This window comes from Phaethon lepturus, unplaced genomic scaffold, assembly GCF_000687285.1.
Source record: "Phaethon lepturus isolate BGI_N335 unplaced genomic scaffold, ASM68728v1 scaffold37132, whole genome shotgun sequence".
Classification (NCBI taxonomy): domain Eukaryota; kingdom Metazoa; phylum Chordata; class Aves; order Phaethontiformes; family Phaethontidae; genus Phaethon; species Phaethon lepturus.
Window position 1 is genome coordinate 19,545 of NW_010526175.1, and position 18,048 is coordinate 37,592.

The following is an 18,048-nucleotide window of genomic DNA, read 5'->3' on the forward strand; positions in this document are numbered from 1 at the left end:
GCAGATCACCTCTGCTTCCACCGTCTCCCTCCTCTCCTGTTTTTTTAAAAAAACCCGCGTTTTCTGATGCAACATTTAGATAGCAGAAGACATTTGGTCCTTGAGGAGGTCAATGCTAGTGTGGCGAATGATCCTATCCTTCATATGCCTCTGTGGGCAATAAAGGAAGAGCAGCTATGGGAGAAATACCAATAAGCAGATTAAGTTCTACAAACAATATTTGCTTGTTTCTCCTTTTCAGGTTTTGTAGAGACAAAGAGACTTTTCACTTGGCTTGTCAGTCAGTCTTGGTTGGTCATCTTCATTGATTTTTGTTAAGTGTCTAATACAACCAGAATTTTAAAATATGAATATTAGAGAAGTACAGCCATGGCATTTTAGCTCACAATACCTGTTCTTAGTAAGCATATACTGATTTTACACTAATGGTTGAAGTCAAGGATAGAGATACCAAAAAGTTATAGTAATATCTTAAAATTATAAAGGCCATACAAGTTACTTCGTAAAGGAAAATATTACTACAACAGTCTAGGAGGGTTGTATCAAGAATTTTGACACTATCTGGAAAATACTGTTGGAAAAAATTATTGTTCACATTACAATCATTCCTCACAATCTCAACTGCTTCTCAAGTATTCCTGCCCTCAAAATAAGTTAACTTTTTTCTTCCAGCTTTGATAGTTCCAAGGATAGGTATGAATCGCCTTTCTCGGTCAAAGCACTGAATCAGCCTCAGTACTTCCACTAGAGTTGTGCAATATCATGTTTAATTAATTTCTTAAGGTGTCTTCCCTTGATAGCTCTTTTCAAGGCAGGTAAATGAAAACAATGGCAATTTAGACTCTTTGCTATAATTCTGTGCCATTGTCAATGTTGCAGGTTTATGTGCTACCATTCCACACCACAGTAAAAAAAAAATGAATAAATAAAAAACCACAGTGTGTTGCTCTATTTCCCTCACTCTAGATAAACTTTATTAACACAAAATTATTTATGATATAGAAACACTGATATAAATAATAGTAATGGAAAAAACTACCTTAAGATGTGCCCTAAAAATACAGCATAGATAATAAAAAGGAGCAACAGGTAGCAAAAATAAGATTAAAATAAAAATTTAGAGTAGTTACACCATTTTATCTAATGATTCCACAGTGGATTTCACCTTTGTACCTGACACGCTGACATGGTTTTGCTGAACGTATTTTTCAGGCTGCATATTTGCAGAATAAATATTATGGCTACAGGTGAATATGTAAACATAATTAAGGCACTACAGATATTTTCAATATCAGTTTACCCAGGTTTTTATCTTTCACTAGTCACTCACCTATTGGAATATGTTCCTATTGTGCAATAAGGAAATTACCATAGTTCATACACTGTCTTATTCATTAGTGCTCACATGTGGGAGAAAAGCGTTTGGATCCTTAAGAAGGTTTTAGGTTTTTTGTTATTTGTTTGGGCTTTTTTTAAACATCCCACATAGTGTTATTTACTGTCCCATCCAGTTAGAGAGGGAATGCTGGAGTACACACTTTGAACTCTGAGCCAAAGGTAGTAGAATTTGCAGTAACTTTTCATTCTTAGAAAAGTTCATTCATTTAAAAAGCCATTGAAGGTCATCTACCCTCAGTATAGAATTCCCAATTCACTCTCATAGAAAGCTGCATTATGTACACTAACTAAATTTGTCAAACACCGTTCCTAGGTTCCAGACTTCAAATCTTTTAGAAAACATTCTTATCTTTGAACACTTTGAAGTAAGGACTAAGATGTGACATTTGCCTTGGCAGTCTACAGGCAGCCGTGGTAGAAAACACAAGAGTCAATCAGATGAAGTAATCCACATTCTGTGAAAGCAAGTCACCAATTCCATACTAGGTGAACTTAGAGTTAGGGTTTTCTACCTATGTTAAGGTCATGTACATCATTATGGTAATTATGCTATACTGACCTTAACTTGTGCAAAGAGATAAAAGGCACTGACAATGCCTGATGGTTGTTTTAAAAATAGAAAAGCATAAAATGCATGCAGTCTGGGAAAACTGACATTACAGACTACTAAATATGGATTAAATTCCACCAATTCTTGCATAATTCGCATTGGAAAGGACCTCTGGAGGTCTCCAGTTCATCCTTCTGCTCAAAGCAGGATCAAATATGAGGTTAGACCAGGGTTGCTCAGGTCTTTATCCAGTTGGGTTTTGAAAACCTCCAAGGATGGAGACAGCACAGCACCTCTGAACAACCTGCTCCAATGCTGGGTTGTCCACACTGTGAAAAATTTCTTCTTTATATCCAGTCTGATTCTCTCCTTCTTCAGCTTATGCCTGTCACCTTGTACTCTCCCACCAAGCATGAATGCGAAGAGCCTGGCTCCCTCTTCTTTTTCCCCTCCCGTAGGAACTGGGGGCTGCTGCTGGGTCCCCCTAAAGACACCTCTTCTCCTACTGAGCAAACCCTGGACCCTCAGCATCTCCTCACAGGGCAAGTGTTACAGTTCCTGAGCATCTTGGCAGTCCTGTGCTTAAGTCTTTCCAGGTTATTAATATCTTTCTTGTACTGGGAGCCAACAATTGGGTGTAGGGTCTATCTGTAACGTAGCAAGTGGCAAGCAGAGATGGACCTTCCCTTGAGCCACCAGCTGCGCTTCTGTTCACACAGCCCCAGACGCTGTTGGCAGCCTTTGTTGCCAGGACCCATGGCAACACTGCCCAGCTCACTGCCCCATGGCCTTCTCCACAGAGCTGCTCCCCAGCCCAGCAGTCCCCAACTTATCAGTCCCCCCAACTTGTCAGTTCCTCCAGTCTGCCTGGGTCCCTCGGCATGGCAGCTCTGCCATAGAGCCTATCATCTGGTCCCCCCAGCTTGGTATCATCTGCAGTCTTGATGAGAGCATGCACCATCACCTCTTCATGGGTCATTGATAAAGATGTTAAAAAGGACAGGTCCCAGAATAGACCCCTGCGATACTGCACTTTCAGTCACAGTCTGAGTTCAAGCCATTAACGACAACCACCCAAGCCCAACCACACAACCAATTTTAACCTATCTAGTTTTCCATTCGTCTATAATCCTGCAAAATACACCTTGGAAACTCAACATGTTTAAACACACTTGTTTAAATCCTGCAATTTAATTTGTAATTCAAAACCTTTATGATCTGAACACAACACAAGACAGCAGTGCAAAAGATTGATGAGAATAAAGTTAGGATAACCACACATAATTATGAAAAGGCAGAACAAATCCTTTAGTTTAAAACAGTTTAAACACTTCTGCTGAGCCTTCATGTTTACCACTGTGTGGAAATTCTATAGAGAAAAATTGCAATGCAGAACTAAAACACATGAATCCATGTTTATAGCTTAGAGGAAATCAATAGGTTATTAAGACTGTAGGTTCTAGAATACTTAATACAATTTCAATAGTTTTCACATGCTTATGTTATTGACTTCATGTACATTACATGCTTCAACTAGCAAAGACATATTTAGTGGTTTAAAAGTTTCCATAGATTTTTCAATATATTTTTTGTACAGTGACACCTGAAAAAGTGAAAAAATAATAAATAATTATTCCAAATAGTACCCGCTCTGGTGTCTCCAGCTCTGCTTTTATTGATACTATTCACAACAAGGGCAAAAGAATAAAGCAAGAATTTAACTACAGTCTGCCTCTTCCTGTCTTTTTTACTTCATTTAGAACAAAAGAGGATTTAACCTTTTAAGGCTGTGCACTGTAACTTGGAAAAGGTCAGGCAATAGCAGTGCAAGAATAGCAGAACAGCAAAATGGCTACCATAACACATTAAGTTATTAATACAATTTGTTTTTATAAGAAAATATGGTAAATAAATACCTAATTAACCATTTTACTGAATACAATTAACAATACCAAAAAGTTGATTGTTTCTTGAAAATGGAGGTGCTTAAGATCACCTCTGAAAGTTTTTAGTGGTATTTCATAAATCAGATAGATTTTTTCAGCATTTTCAAAAATCATTTGACATTTTACTATTCTAGTCATAAAAAACAAGAGAAGTTGGGCATTGTCAAATGTGTATAGTGACTTTAGGTACCTCGTCTCACACATTTGAAAGATGTTTTCTTTTCAGAAGAGAAAATTTAACTGCAATCTTTTACATAATATTCCTCTAGGTTGTCTAACACTGAGCACCTGAAACCCAACACATTGTGAATTATATTTTTTAACGCTGGCCTGATCCTAAATAAAAGCAGCCAGAGGAGTATGGTAATTCCCTTACACTGGTTACTCGACAGATTTCAAGTACCTCCCAGAAAGTATAAACAAATTTATTGAGTGTTTCTTTACATGCCAAAGAAAATTAGAATTAACACCAAGTCTTAAAATAACAACAGCAGTGCACACTCATAGAAGGTCATTAGGATTTGCTAGGTTGAGTGTCATGTCAAGCACACCAGATTTATCCAATTAAGCTATAAGATTCTGATCACTTCAACAATTGCACCAAGTCAAAGGGTAAGGAAAATCAAAGTAAATAAATAAATCTATGAAGGAAATTTATTTGCTGTATCATGGGTTTGACCCCAGGTGTGTTTGGCAAAAAGCCAAGATTTCTCTGTGCTGTATGAGCATTTGTCATGCCCCTTAAATTGAGTCAGCTGGCAACCTTTAAAGCACCTCATCTCTTTAATCTTTATTGCACCAGACAGCACTTGGAGACAGTAACTATTTATGAATCTCTTAATTCCATTTAATCAGTCTAGCTGATCAATGATGGCGAGCAAAGAGAAACAAATGACAGAAAGAAAGTGAAAAGACTGGAATAATATACTCATTCTTTTAAGTAACGCAGCTACTGTCAAAAATGCTCTTAAATTAATATGAAGGAAGAGAGAACTAGGTGGGGTCAATGTTGCACTTTTTAAAAAAGCTGCACTCTTCAGACCATGATAATATAAAAATCCTCATAGACCACAAACATGAGCTTGCCATGGCACTGACTGTGTAAGGTTGTGGATAAAAAATTGCAGAACTTCATAGGCATACTAAGGCTGCATATCATCACAAAGCAAAAGAAAGAAGTTCACAAAATTCATGAACAAAATCTCACTCAAGAAGCAGAGTTTTTTTACCTTGGTGAAAAAAACCCCTCCTTCGATCACAGCTATAACTTATTCTGTACAAAGGAGGTATTGGCTATGACCCGGCTTGATGAATTTGCTTATTGTCAGGGATCACCACAGTTGTAGTTACCAAATGTTCTGATTCACTGTCCTAAGAGGACCTGTTGCAACGGCAGAAGCGGCTGCTGCTTCTTCACCTGCTCAGTGAAGACAACCATCCCGATATTATAAAGAACAGCCAGCTGAGTCCATTCCTCAGTTAACAGATGCCTATCCCAGTGTATTAACATAAATCACCCCTCAGTTTATGTTAATGCGCCGTGGTTGACACTACGGCAGCTGGTCACCTACACCTCAGTCGCACGCACCCTGCAGGTCATGCCACAACCAGCAGAGAAGTTGTGTCAACTGCTGTGGGCAGCAAGTGTGCCACCTGCTAGAGACAGTTTCCACCTGAGAGCATAAGTCAGCCCGAATGCCGCAGATTATTTAGTACAATTCTGAATTTCTTCTCATTCCATAAAAGTGATTGAGCATCTTCTATAACATGTAATCCTTCTTAAAGCTAAAAGATGCTTCAAAAGTGTACCTCGGGGAATGAATTTACCTGTTTCACCAACTTTAAGAACTTGCCTGTAATGTCTATTTAATATACTAGCAAGTTCAAACAACATTAAAACATTCAGAAGCTGTTCAGTCTACAATGGTTGGAGAAGCACATGAAAGAGATCTGTTTTTCCTGTATCACAGACAGCTTTGTCAAATACCCATACAGGAGCATACAGCAGTGATTGTAATAAGTCATCTAAAGTTTGTCATTAAAAGTACTTAAGTCTTCTGGTGGAGAACAAAAATTGCCACAAAGTCAGATCAAAGGCATGCTGACGCGCCAGAACAATATGACTAATTGTTCTTTTTTGTCTCACTACATAAAAAGAAGCTAGATCTTGTACTCAGTGATATTTATTAAGACCATGTGACTAGAGGACATTCCAGTTTGCTGACCCCTTTTTTGGCTTTCCATACAGAGAAGTATACTGAATGTGTCTTCAGGCACCTGCCATCCGATAGGAAGAAACGTAAGGATAAAAAAGCAGTAGGTTCACTACACACTACAGTGTTTTGATCCGGTTTACAGATTAGTTTTACTTGTACTAATCAACTAGCTGCATAAATATTTGATGTAATAGATATTAATGCCAACGTACACTGCTTTGGTAGATGAATCATAAACAGCAGTATCTTAATACTATATTCGTATTCTCACGTCTGCAGACAATGAGTACAATTGACTGTCAGTAATTACAAAATTTCAGACTACTAAGTAAGTGCTTCAGCTGTACTAAGAAACAATATTTCAATAATTAACTGTTCTCAAAATCAGGTTAAACAAACAAGACATGATGACAAATAATTTTAGTTTAAGACTGCATCAGATGAAATTATTCTGATGGGAAGGAAGAATCCAGCTGTAAAGCTTTTGACATTTTTCCACGCAAGCTTTGCATAAGTAAACTAAAGAACCCTGATATAAAGTGGGTAATACAGTTTGTTGGAATATTATATGAAGTGAAGATAGAGAAGATACTCTTTAAGCTTGAAGTCTGAGAAAACACTGCTAAATACCATGAAGACAAGCCTGGAATTGATAGCAACTTTAACAGATTAGAGGAGAGGTCTGAAAAGGGAAATACAGCATTATTTAGTGTCCCAAGATGTACAAAATATGGCACACACTGGAATGAGTGATGGGGTGTCAGTGCTCTGGAAATAACTCTGGCTCTTATTCTGAGTCACAACCCAACCGACCACAAGTCAAACGTGGCAGCTCTTGAGAAGCAAGGAGGCATCATGGTTAGGTACCTAAGTGGAAGGAGAGACTTCAAGATATAAGAATTAGCCCTAACACTGGCTCAGCAGAAGTAATGATTCATCTGGACAAACACATCCTAGTTTTGGGTCCTCAATTTTAAGAAAGATGTGGACTAGTTGAAAAGAATCTCAAAGAGAATAACGAAGTGATCAAAGGCCTAGGAAACACAACTTACCAGGAAAGTTTAAATGAATTAGACACGTTCTAGCCTCAAAGAGAATAGAACTGAGAGTGGACATAACAACAGTCTCAAAGTATCTAATAAATTCCTTCAAAAAAAAGAGGAATAATTTACTTTCTACGGCCATGTGAGCAGGAAAAATAGTTAAAGTACTTTAATTGCAACAAGAAATATCTGTTTTAGCTATGACCAAAAATACTGCCTCGGACTTCCTAAGTTTCTTATAGTAAGGAAACTGAAGCAATATATTTCCTAACAAGGCTGTTAAGCACTCATTTTTGCATGTTTTTAGAAACAAGTTAGACAAGCATATATTAACAGTGACTTAGGTATAGCTGTTTCTCTCTTAAGAATACATTAGACATCTTTCTGAGACCCCTTGCAGTCCTATAGGTCTACGATAATCAAAACTTATCTCTCGTTCATTGTTGACATATAAACTCTCAACTTTAGGAAGGTCATGTATCTCTGATAACCAGCTGCTATATTTCAAATATGCTTTTTTCATCACTGCCCTTCTGGGAGGAGCTTCCCATGAACTGCTGCAAGAAGTAATGCATTATGCTCCTTCAAAATATCCTTAATGTTTACAAAGGCTCAATAACACTTCACTTGCTAGTGTGCTAATGCTGTCATCTGAGACGTTTGTAGATATTGCCACTTGAATTTCCACACGTATGACCATATCCACTTTCCGTTTCATTAAATGTGTTATGTTTTGACTGTGTGCTCTTTGGCGCAGGGTTTATCATTTAGTTTTTAATTTGAACAGTGCTAAGTACAATAAAGTCTCTCTCATCTGTGAACGTTAGCTGCCATGGTACTGCAAACAATAATGACACAATGTGCTAACAAACCAAACACAGCAGGGTGCTGTGGGAAAGAACTGAGATTAATTTCAACGCGACTGGCCGTGTAGCAGAAAGTGTCTGCAGATGATTTGGTGTCACTTTTGTCTGGGGTCTTTCCACGGAAAATCCTGCATCAGCACTATATGCTGTTGGTTAGTGCACAATGGCTCCTATTCACTCAGAGAAGACAAGTTCTTATTTATCTGGCTCTTCCGGAAATGGCTTATGGATTCGGGACCCCAAAAAAGTTATTCAACTGCCCCTTCTGTTTAGCTGGTTTTGTTCATCACTGGTGGATTGTTCATAGCCTTTCGCTTTTCCTTGTTTTTATTTTAAGCTTGTTACAGCCTTTGTAAATTATTTGTAAAGTACCCACCAATAAAACATTAACTGTAAAGGATAATGGTGACTTTGAAGGTAGATATTGAGTATATTCCAGTCTTCGGGTTTCGTAATCTTATAATCCAACCTTCACCCTAAAGTGACTTGATCTCATGAAGCATCAATCAGTCTAAAGAACAGTGCTTTGGCTGGAGAGGTTTTCTGTCCTTTGGCTTTGGGCACTTTGAAGTTGTAGAATTAATTTTTCATGAAACCAAGATCTCTGTAGATACCACCACACTTCTCTTTCTAAAGTGCCTGAGACCACTTATACCTTTCAGTCTCCTGTTTAATTTCACGTTGCTTTCTACCTCCGTGAGTGCAGGACACCATCACGATTATTCTCTGCTTCCAGCTGTCAGTATCCTCGAATCCTACCTCACGGCTTGCATCGTTAACTAAAATAATAGACACGCTGGGCCAGAACAAAAGTGCATTTCACTTGGCACTGCTTCTAATAGGGGTCTACAGAAGACCCACGGGAGCACAAGAATGTGACAGGCAAGTTCACAGGCGCTCCCACAGAACAAGCTCACCGACTGCAAGGATCTGTGGCTCAGAGACTTTCCAAGGCAAAGGCAGTGCCTTTCTTAATATGGCCTAGGAGTGGGGTTTAATTACATTGTCCTATGCCTTAGAAGAACATCAGGGGTAATATAAACAGGTAAGTCTACATGTAATTTTATGGGCTATAATTAAGTGCATTCAGGATCATTCCTAAAACACAAGGAAGCCCCAAAACTTCTTTTCACAACCTTATCCCAAAAAAATTCAAAAGTAGGCATGCAAAGTGTTCATCGATCAGAAAGTCAGCAAGGCAGACAGCTGTTCAGTGGGGGGCTTACAACCCAAACCGAAGGTGATAATGAGAAGTACAGTACTTCCATAGGGAGTGAGCACTCTTTTTGGAAAGTGAACATGGTGCACTCGGGAAGCTTACTGACCACTATATAAAATCAAGAATTCTGAGTGGAATAAATAACACAGCTGACTGAGTCATTTGTGAGCAGAAATATCTGAAGATGGAACATGCTGATTAATGGAAAGCTGCACTAATGAGTAATAAAACTGGTTTTGTTCGCTTTTACACATCAGTGACCTGGAAGAAGGAGTTTCCAAAACGGTCATGAATTTGGGGGTTAAACACATCTGGGCAAGGACAGTCTAAGAATAGGAGAGTTAAAATTACAATTAACAACAATTAATCTGGAAAAGGAATATGGGATAGACTTCCATACATAATTCGGCAGTAAACATGTGACATGGAGAAGGCTAAGAATAAACAAACAACAAGCCTGAAATATCTTTAGAAAAATATATATAAATATTAAAAGCATGACAGAAAGCCAAACATAAAAGCTTCATGTCTACGTATATATAGCAAGATCATTTTATCTAGAAATAAACCAAGAGGCATAGCTTCCAAAAGTTACTACACTTACTGGTTTCAACGAACCTAAAGCCAAGCAGATCACACGTATCATTTAAATGCTGTAACTACTTCATTTTCTATCCATTTTCCTGCGAAGCGTATGTTCACTTATAGCTGCAAAGCTGACAAATGTGGCCAAACATTGAAAGCACAAGTATCTGTTACCGTACATACACACTTACCCACACGGTCTGTATGTAAATACAATATAACTTTCTTCATCGCTCCGTTCAATAAACGTAACACACGTGTACTTTTCCCAGTGCCGCATAGCCTGTTTGAACATGGCGCGCTGGGTGCCTGGAAGAATAAGTGTATGAGATGAAGTAAGAGACTTTTCTAACTGTGTCTTGTTCCTTAATATCAGATTTCCATACTACGAATATAGGCCTGGAAGGAGTCACTGGACCATGAAGTCCACCAAAGCCCCATGTACTGCCAGACTCCAATTAAAGGAGACCATCAGCTCATCATAACATATCTGCCTGCAGCGGGACCACTACTGCCTGATGCACTCTAGCAAACATAAAGCCTGCAATAAAAAGCACAGCTATGTTACACCAGAGGAATACAGCAGAAGAAACATAGTGTTGCTTATGTGCCTGCATTAGCATAACACTTGCAAAGCAATTTCCCAGAAATTATCAAGTAGACCACATCGGAGAAAAAAAAAGGAAAGGGAGGAGAAAAAAAAAAAAAGAAAATTGAGGAACTCTGGATCCTAGCTATCTAGCCAGAAGGGAGGGGGGGGAAAAAAAAAAAATCCTACACTCTTCAAATCTGGAGACCAGTTTAAGCTAAGCCATGTAAACAGGCATACCAGTCAAAGCACTTGATTTTAATAATGCTCTCCTGAACAGGGACCAGTTTCCACTTCTTTCCACTAAAATCTTTCAGCAATCTAATGATCTACCAAATAGGGGGAAAACCTTAATTTAGTACAATACTAAGCATACCTAGATATTTGTTTTAAAAATGAGCAACACATTCAGAAATAATCAAAACTACACTCTAGAAGCAGAAAGGCCAGCTCTCGCCACAGAACACAAAGCCAGCTAGCGTACAGTACTTCAGATAGTATAGCAATGTAATTTTATTGCCTGACAAGGCTTATTAATCTTGCTTATTAGAGGCACTGTCTGAAAATATAGCTGTATTGCTTCTGAGCTAGAAATCCACAAAGAATGGTACTATTTGGCATTAATTTGCTAGCAGAAATGCATCAAGATGCATGTTACAGCATAGGACAACTTAAAAAAAACCCAAACCACATACAACTTTAAAGACGACAAAACCTCAAAGTTCATGCAAATAGCAAGGTCAAATCATGTCAGGATCCTAAAAATAAAGGTTATTTCATCCCATCTTGCCCTTTTCTTTTATCTTTAAGCAATGTTTGCTAAGCCTTAGAATTTGTCTTTCATTATGAAAAAGGTAAAATGTTGAACATGATATGCTTTCATTTAGTTTACTACCATTATTCCAGAAGATGGTAATCCTAAAGCAAAGGTCACATTTGGTATAGCACTATGTAAATACCCAAACTAAAAGTTTGACTGTAGCTGTCAGTTTGAAAGGAATGACACTGTTTTTTCCATATACATACACATACACTGTATGAGCATTTGCATGTTTCTTCTGGTTCCCAATATTATTGTGCAAAATAAATAAGATGTTACTACATATCTTTTCCCATCCATTTTTGCTTTTCTCTCTCCCTTTTTCTTTTAATTTACCTCTCATATACACATTGATTTACATTTACATATCCATTTACATTTTTCAAGGATAACAAACGTTTTAAACTTTTTCTACAGTTTTCTGCTAAGAATTCTATATATTTTGAAGCCAGAATTTCCTCTTGTCATATATAACATCTGTGTGTATCCATCTGAAAACCAAACTGAGGAATTACAAAACACATTTGAGTCAGTTTGTTGAATGAAATCAGTTTAGCAGAACACGTTGCACCAGTTAAATTAATTATATTCTTGTTCTAAATATCCTGCATTTTTTCAAAAACAGATTTCATGATATTCTGCTACTTAGGGTCTTGAAAACAAACATGCAACAAGAAATATTAAGCAAAGAACAAAGACTCTTCCCTTTCTAAAACATAGTTATATACTTTTATTATGTATCTTGCCTTTGGGAACAATTTTTTTGGAAGTATGACTAATATTTTCAGAACAAGTGTATTTCAGGCCCAATCCAACAGAAAACCTTCTACTGACATCCATAGTATCACTTGGCTTTAAGAAAAAAAAAAAAGGGGGGCAATTAAAAAAAATGCATATTCCTTCTCCCCATCCAAAGCACAAAGCTTACCGGTGAAATTTCCGCCTATGACATATGGAATGACACCCCCTGGCCATATTCTTTCTGTTCGTGATGTAGCAGCTCTGGGAAATCGGTTTTTCTCATTTTTCCCTGAGAATTTTACAGTAGTTCTTCCTTTAGATGTATTATTTTGCTCAAAGCCTGTAACGATAATTAAAACACTGAATAAGATCACACACACGCAAAAGAAAACAGTTATTTTCCAGCAGGTCAAAGTCAGATTATTTCATTATTTCAGGACATTGTTATGCAACAGTCTATCACAACTTAGTTTTTCTGAGAAATGTTTGAAATTAAGAGTCTAAATCTTCATTTTTAAAACATATTTACAGTAACAATTTGAACATATATTTATCAATTTGAAGGCACGTTGCATACTTTCATCTACATCTTCTCATTTAATAATAATAATATTTTTTTTTTAAAGAAGTCACACTCCCTGTGTTTTTTTTTTTTTTAATAAATTAGGATTTTTTCCAGCAAAGGAAAAAAGACTTTGCACAGACCCAAAGCAATCAAGGCATTCACTGTCCTTTTCATTTTTACTGCAAGATCTGCAAAAACCAAGCGTATGACCATCCTTAAAGCACTGGACAGAAAGAAGTCCTTAAAGTATTAGATTGGCTTTTATTACCAAGAATTACAAGGAAAAAAAAAAGATAAATTATTTGCAAAGTTGTATACACAAGGAAAAAGTTAGAGAGGGTCATTACTCCCTCCAATCTCCATCATCTGTATCTATATCAGTAGATACATTTTCAGGTGAAAATGTGACTTTCATTTTGATAGTAACCCTACAACACTTCAGGATACAAATATACATTTTTCCTAAACGAGTTTTTGGAACCCTAGCAATAAGTATTACTCGTGGCTGGAATTTCTTTACAAGACCAAAAAATGTTATTATTTTCAGAGATACTACAACCATTCATCCCGTTACAGGCAAATTTTTCCCAAATCAGCTGAAACATACCGTGACAACAGAAGAGGATAAGGCTAGTTAGACAAGGACTTGCACACCGTAACAGATGCTGCTTCTGAAGCAATTTATAAGTTAGCATGCACATCAGGGCAGCCGATTAAAGTGGATCATTTGAAAAGTGATCAACAAATCCTACCCAGTGGGGTTGAAGTCTTATTCCTCACTGATGATTACACCTTGCCCCTGTGAGTACCCCCTGTGACCAGTTCCACCTGAGTTAATGGCTATGCCAGAATCAGGGAGCACTCCAGGGCAGAATCATGCTACAGTATCTTGGCATAGCCCCAGGGCTGGGAGAGCAGCAGAAGGAAGAAAGGGAAGAAGCTACAGCACCAGGCAGGGAGAAAGGTCTTGATGCACAGGAAGAAAAACCTGCCTTTGTAACAACTAACATGTAATTCAAATTATGTCGGGAATGATACAGAAAATTTCAGAGTTTTAAAAAACCACTCAGGTAAAGCAAATAACTTATTCTTGTAATTCAAGAAGTGTGTAAATGAGAATTACCCAACAGTCTACAATACAGGTAGAAACTTCAGAAAAAAACCCCTATTGCTACATTTAATATGCAGTCATTACTGAACCACGTCACATGTTAATATAGATGTTTCACCATTCAAAATTCTTTTTATCAACTTTCTTTTGAACTAGAAGTAAGAAATTTATGCCAAATTGCATGCAAAAGATGACAAGCATTTATGCAATACTGAAATTGTAATTCTCTTACAAGGAATGAAGACTATATACCAGAGCACATCTGCAAAGGCAGTTACTGTGCTCTGGTTAATCTTACAAGATATGCAGTGATGCATTTAGACATAATGTGGTGTGATTACAATGGAGTTTCACATATTTTCCTTTTTAAGGTTGAGGTTTCATGACATTAAAGTGACATCTTGCATCACATACGGCGAGTAACCTCAGCCAGTATTAATGGGGATTCCACTTACACAGCCTGCTGAATTCAACTACATTCATACAGGCAAGAGTATGATTAGTAACACACCATAAATGCTTCAAACACAGTATGAATCATCAGGATGCCCCAACTGAATCAAAAAAAAACCCAAACAAAATCAGCAGCTATGCAGCATAGCCTACCTGTACTGAAAGTACATTGTATTGATACCAGTTGAATTGATAAGTGTGAACACAGGCATACAAAAAAGCTAAGGAATTTTTAATACGAGATTTAAAACTACATATTTTAGCTTCCAGATTTGATGCTGGAAAGGATGCTGGAAAGAGACCTCTAAGAAAATGCAACAATGAGCTAATCTCTTCATTACCATTTTTGTACTTTTTATTTTATATTTTGTTTATGCCAATAGTAATGCAGAAAGGCTTTAAAGTGTTAAAGTACTATCGACATCAATGTTCGTGATACGTTATCACATCAGGCAACCTGCTAATTTAAACAGTGAAAATACCAGAGCCAAATCTTCTTATCCTGTCTATAAGCTGATAGAGGGCACCTCGTTTTTTTGACATTCCATGTTCTCCAAAGCCACCTTTAGAAAGAAGAAAAAAAAAAAAGAGGATTTTTACAGAAGTTAAAAACATGAAATCTTACACCTACAGCAACTATATAGCCTGGAGAGATTAGAAAATACCCCGTAAAAACTGCAATGCGTCTTAAAGTTTAACATACTTCAATGACTCACAAATTCTTTAAGTATTCTTGACAATGAAATAAAAACACATTTTTAACTGAAATATATTCTAATGTACATTCCAGAATGTAAGCCAACATGTCTTTGTTATTCAGACAAGTCATGACAATTACATCATCTAATTATTATTTGGAGCTTTTTTTCTTCCTGGTGACCTTGACATCCTCAGAGCCATATTGATTGACAGCCAAAAGCCTTACTCTCACAGAAATTTCCTGAATGCATGCCATAATCTACACATTTCAAGGGAGGGGAAAGAGGGAAAGCAAGCACCCAAAGTTTCATCAGAAAAAAAACAACACCACTGATACAAACTTAATATGGCTGATTTTACCATGAAGGATTTGGTTTTCTTTGTCAGCATGCAAATAGATGTCCAACGCACTCTAAAGGCTTTGAAACATCACATGCCGGTGTATATTGCAGTAAGACCTTGCAGGCATATATGCCGGTGTCATTTCAGTGATCAATGAGCAGGAAAATTAAGCTAACGAGTAATTTATTTTAACATTTACCATGCCGTTTACAGAAACGCAACCCATTACAGAGGAGTATACATTTGATGCCTCTACCACACACTCTTCACCTGTAATCCTTTTGTGGCTGCAAGTGCCTTTGCAAACATCAGTAAACCAGAAGAAAAAACACTGATAATGCTGCACTAGTCAATAAATTATTCAAAATTGTTCAGCAAGTTTTGTCATTTTCAGAAGTTTGTAGTAGGTTGTGACAAGAGGGTTTTCAAAACCACTTTTTCAAACTACAGCAAAAAATAAAAAGATAGAAATAAAAGGACCATTGAAACCTCCAGCCACCACTAAAAAGACCTTTCCCAACTTCCCACAAAAAACTTTCAATATTTGTGAAAAAGATATTTATTAAACAGCAATTTAAAATCATATTCCAGATGAGAAAATTCCATATAAGGCAAGTGAGTTTGTGTGGCTGCTCAGTGAATAACAATGTGCCTAATTATTTGGATTACATTGTCACATAGTTGCTGGCTCCCTTGAGAAAAATTTTCCAAATTTTTTAAAACATTTTAGATAGATGAGGTAAGAGTTTGACACATTCTTTTCCAACAAGTTACATGGTAACTATAACATCCATTACAGAGAATATAACAATTCCATTCCTTGTATTGATCATCATTAATGTAATTTTCTCTCATGCTAGCATTCATCTTATTAGAAAAGGCATACAGCTGAAGTTTTCAAACAATTATTAAAAAAAAAATCCTTAAAAGTATCAACTGTCACAGACATAACAGGAAAAACAATCTATTATTTACTTAAAGAAACTATTACACTATAATTATTTCTAGAAAAAAAAAACTTAAACTGTCATTTCTGTATTAACACAGCCTGTGTATTCCATTTAGTAAAAAACGGAAAAAGAAAAATTATCTCATATAACTAATCTGCCTTATATGAATAATACACAGCCTTGCCAAGCCACAGTCTAAAAAAATTAAAAAAAAAAAAATATTTGCTGCATCTTGTCATCCTTCAGGCAGGAGAAGGAGGATACTTTTGACAGTTTGGACTCATATACATAAGAATTTTATCAGCTTTACTGTTGTTTCTGTTCACAATGATTATGTGTATTGCTTGGACAAAACGACAAATAAAATGACAGAGCCACGCTCTGAAAAGCTCACAGATTAAGTATCTGACCCTGCAAGTCCCGGCAGACAATCCTGACCAAAAGGAATAGTCACATAATGTGACTCCGAGCCTGTGAGCCTCAGGGTTTTTAATTAGTAGTTGCAATGAAAAATGTGACTCTGCAACTCCGTCTTGACACCCAAGTATCTAGCCCTGCTGTCACCTTTAGTTTGTGAAGGTCAACAACAGAAAGTACTCAGAAATAAAGCTTGTAAATGTTGTGTCTGTAACTAAGATAAAATATGAAATTGTTTTCTATTTTACAGGCATTTTACATTCCTTTCCCAGTTGCTACCTAATATCAACTAATTTAGCTGTTGGCAATTTCCTCTTCTGGAAATTAGAGGGGAAAAAGCACACTAGGCTGTGCAGTTTGCAAAAGCAGACTAAATTCCTAGTTTATGCATCAAAATGCTGTAAATGTAGAACAATAATTACATATATAAAACATAAAATTGAGTACTCCAACTCCGTTTTTAGAAAAATGAAGAATGTTGAGGGTTCATCAAGAACCATTACAAAATCATCAACTTCAGTAGTTTGTTCTCCAAAGTCCAGTCCCACTGACCATTGCAGTTGCATTGATTCCTCTAGTGCAATAAAAGTAGAAAAATCTGATCCAAATGCATTAGTAACTCTCAGTAGGATGACTCAATATCCTGAATAGCATACTGTCCACAGGAAAAGATAAGGCACACACCTCAAGATAGGTAAGGAAAGAAAATTAAATAATAGGATATTAAATACTATTTAAAAACAGCTTTGAAATGTATATTGTTTCTGTGGCAACTGACAAAAATGAACTGTACAGCTAAAGAAAAAATAGAAAAGCAAGAAGAAAAAGGAAAGCCAACAGGCCAAAGAAATCACTCGACCTCATCCACTCTAAGGGGAGATGACCGACCTTGCTCTCTACATTTTGTCAGCAAAACCAGCGCCTGAAATACCTTCAAAGCCAATTAAAACTACTTGTTTGGGGGAAAGGGGGGCAGGGAAACCGCTGACTCTATTAACAGTTTAAAATCCAGTCTTGATCTAGAATTGATCAAAGGTGTTCCTGCCTTGAAAAAGCAAGTGGCTTTAAAAGGAGATAAAATAAATTTTCAAGTTATTATAAAAATAGTCTAATCACGACATCTAACTATGAAGAGTAAAAATATTTTAAGTATATCAATACTGAAAACGTAAATTGAAAATTGTTTCCTTGGTCTGAAAAATTCCTTTCTGATCACTCCTCAAAATGATCCTTATTTCCACATACCAGGAACCATCAAGTTAATAGTAGCTTAGTTCAGGAACATATAGAACATGCTTAATAGAAAATAAATTTCTATTATACATTTATACTTTTTTCTAATAGTATTTTTTCCCACATTTTTCCTAAGTAACTTGGCTTTTTTGGTACCATAACCTGGAAGTTTATATATTCACATTTATGAATTTACAAATCTGAGCCTGAAAGCATAGATATTTTTAGACATTAGATAGATATTCATTTATATGTGGATTATGTTTTCTCTCTCTCACACATTCTTTACATACATATAAATTATA

General features: G+C 36.6%; 1 protein-coding gene across 1 annotated transcript in view; it reads right to left on the bottom strand.

Moving 5' to 3' along the window:
- LOC104617628 (tolloid-like protein 1) overlaps positions 1–14,665 on the bottom strand; it is a gene marked incomplete at both ends in the record, with an annotated part of 28,195 nt that extends 13,530 nt beyond the window's left edge. Inside the window, 3 exons of the mRNA XM_010282990.1 lie at positions 10,015–10,132; positions 12,161–12,313; positions 14,585–14,665. Of these exons, the coding sequence (XP_010281292.1) occupies positions 10,015–10,132; positions 12,161–12,313; positions 14,585–14,665 (352 nt within the window). The remainder of the gene's footprint in view (positions 1–10,014; positions 10,133–12,160; positions 12,314–14,584) is intronic.
- Positions 14,666–18,048: the final 3,383 nt, after the last annotated feature.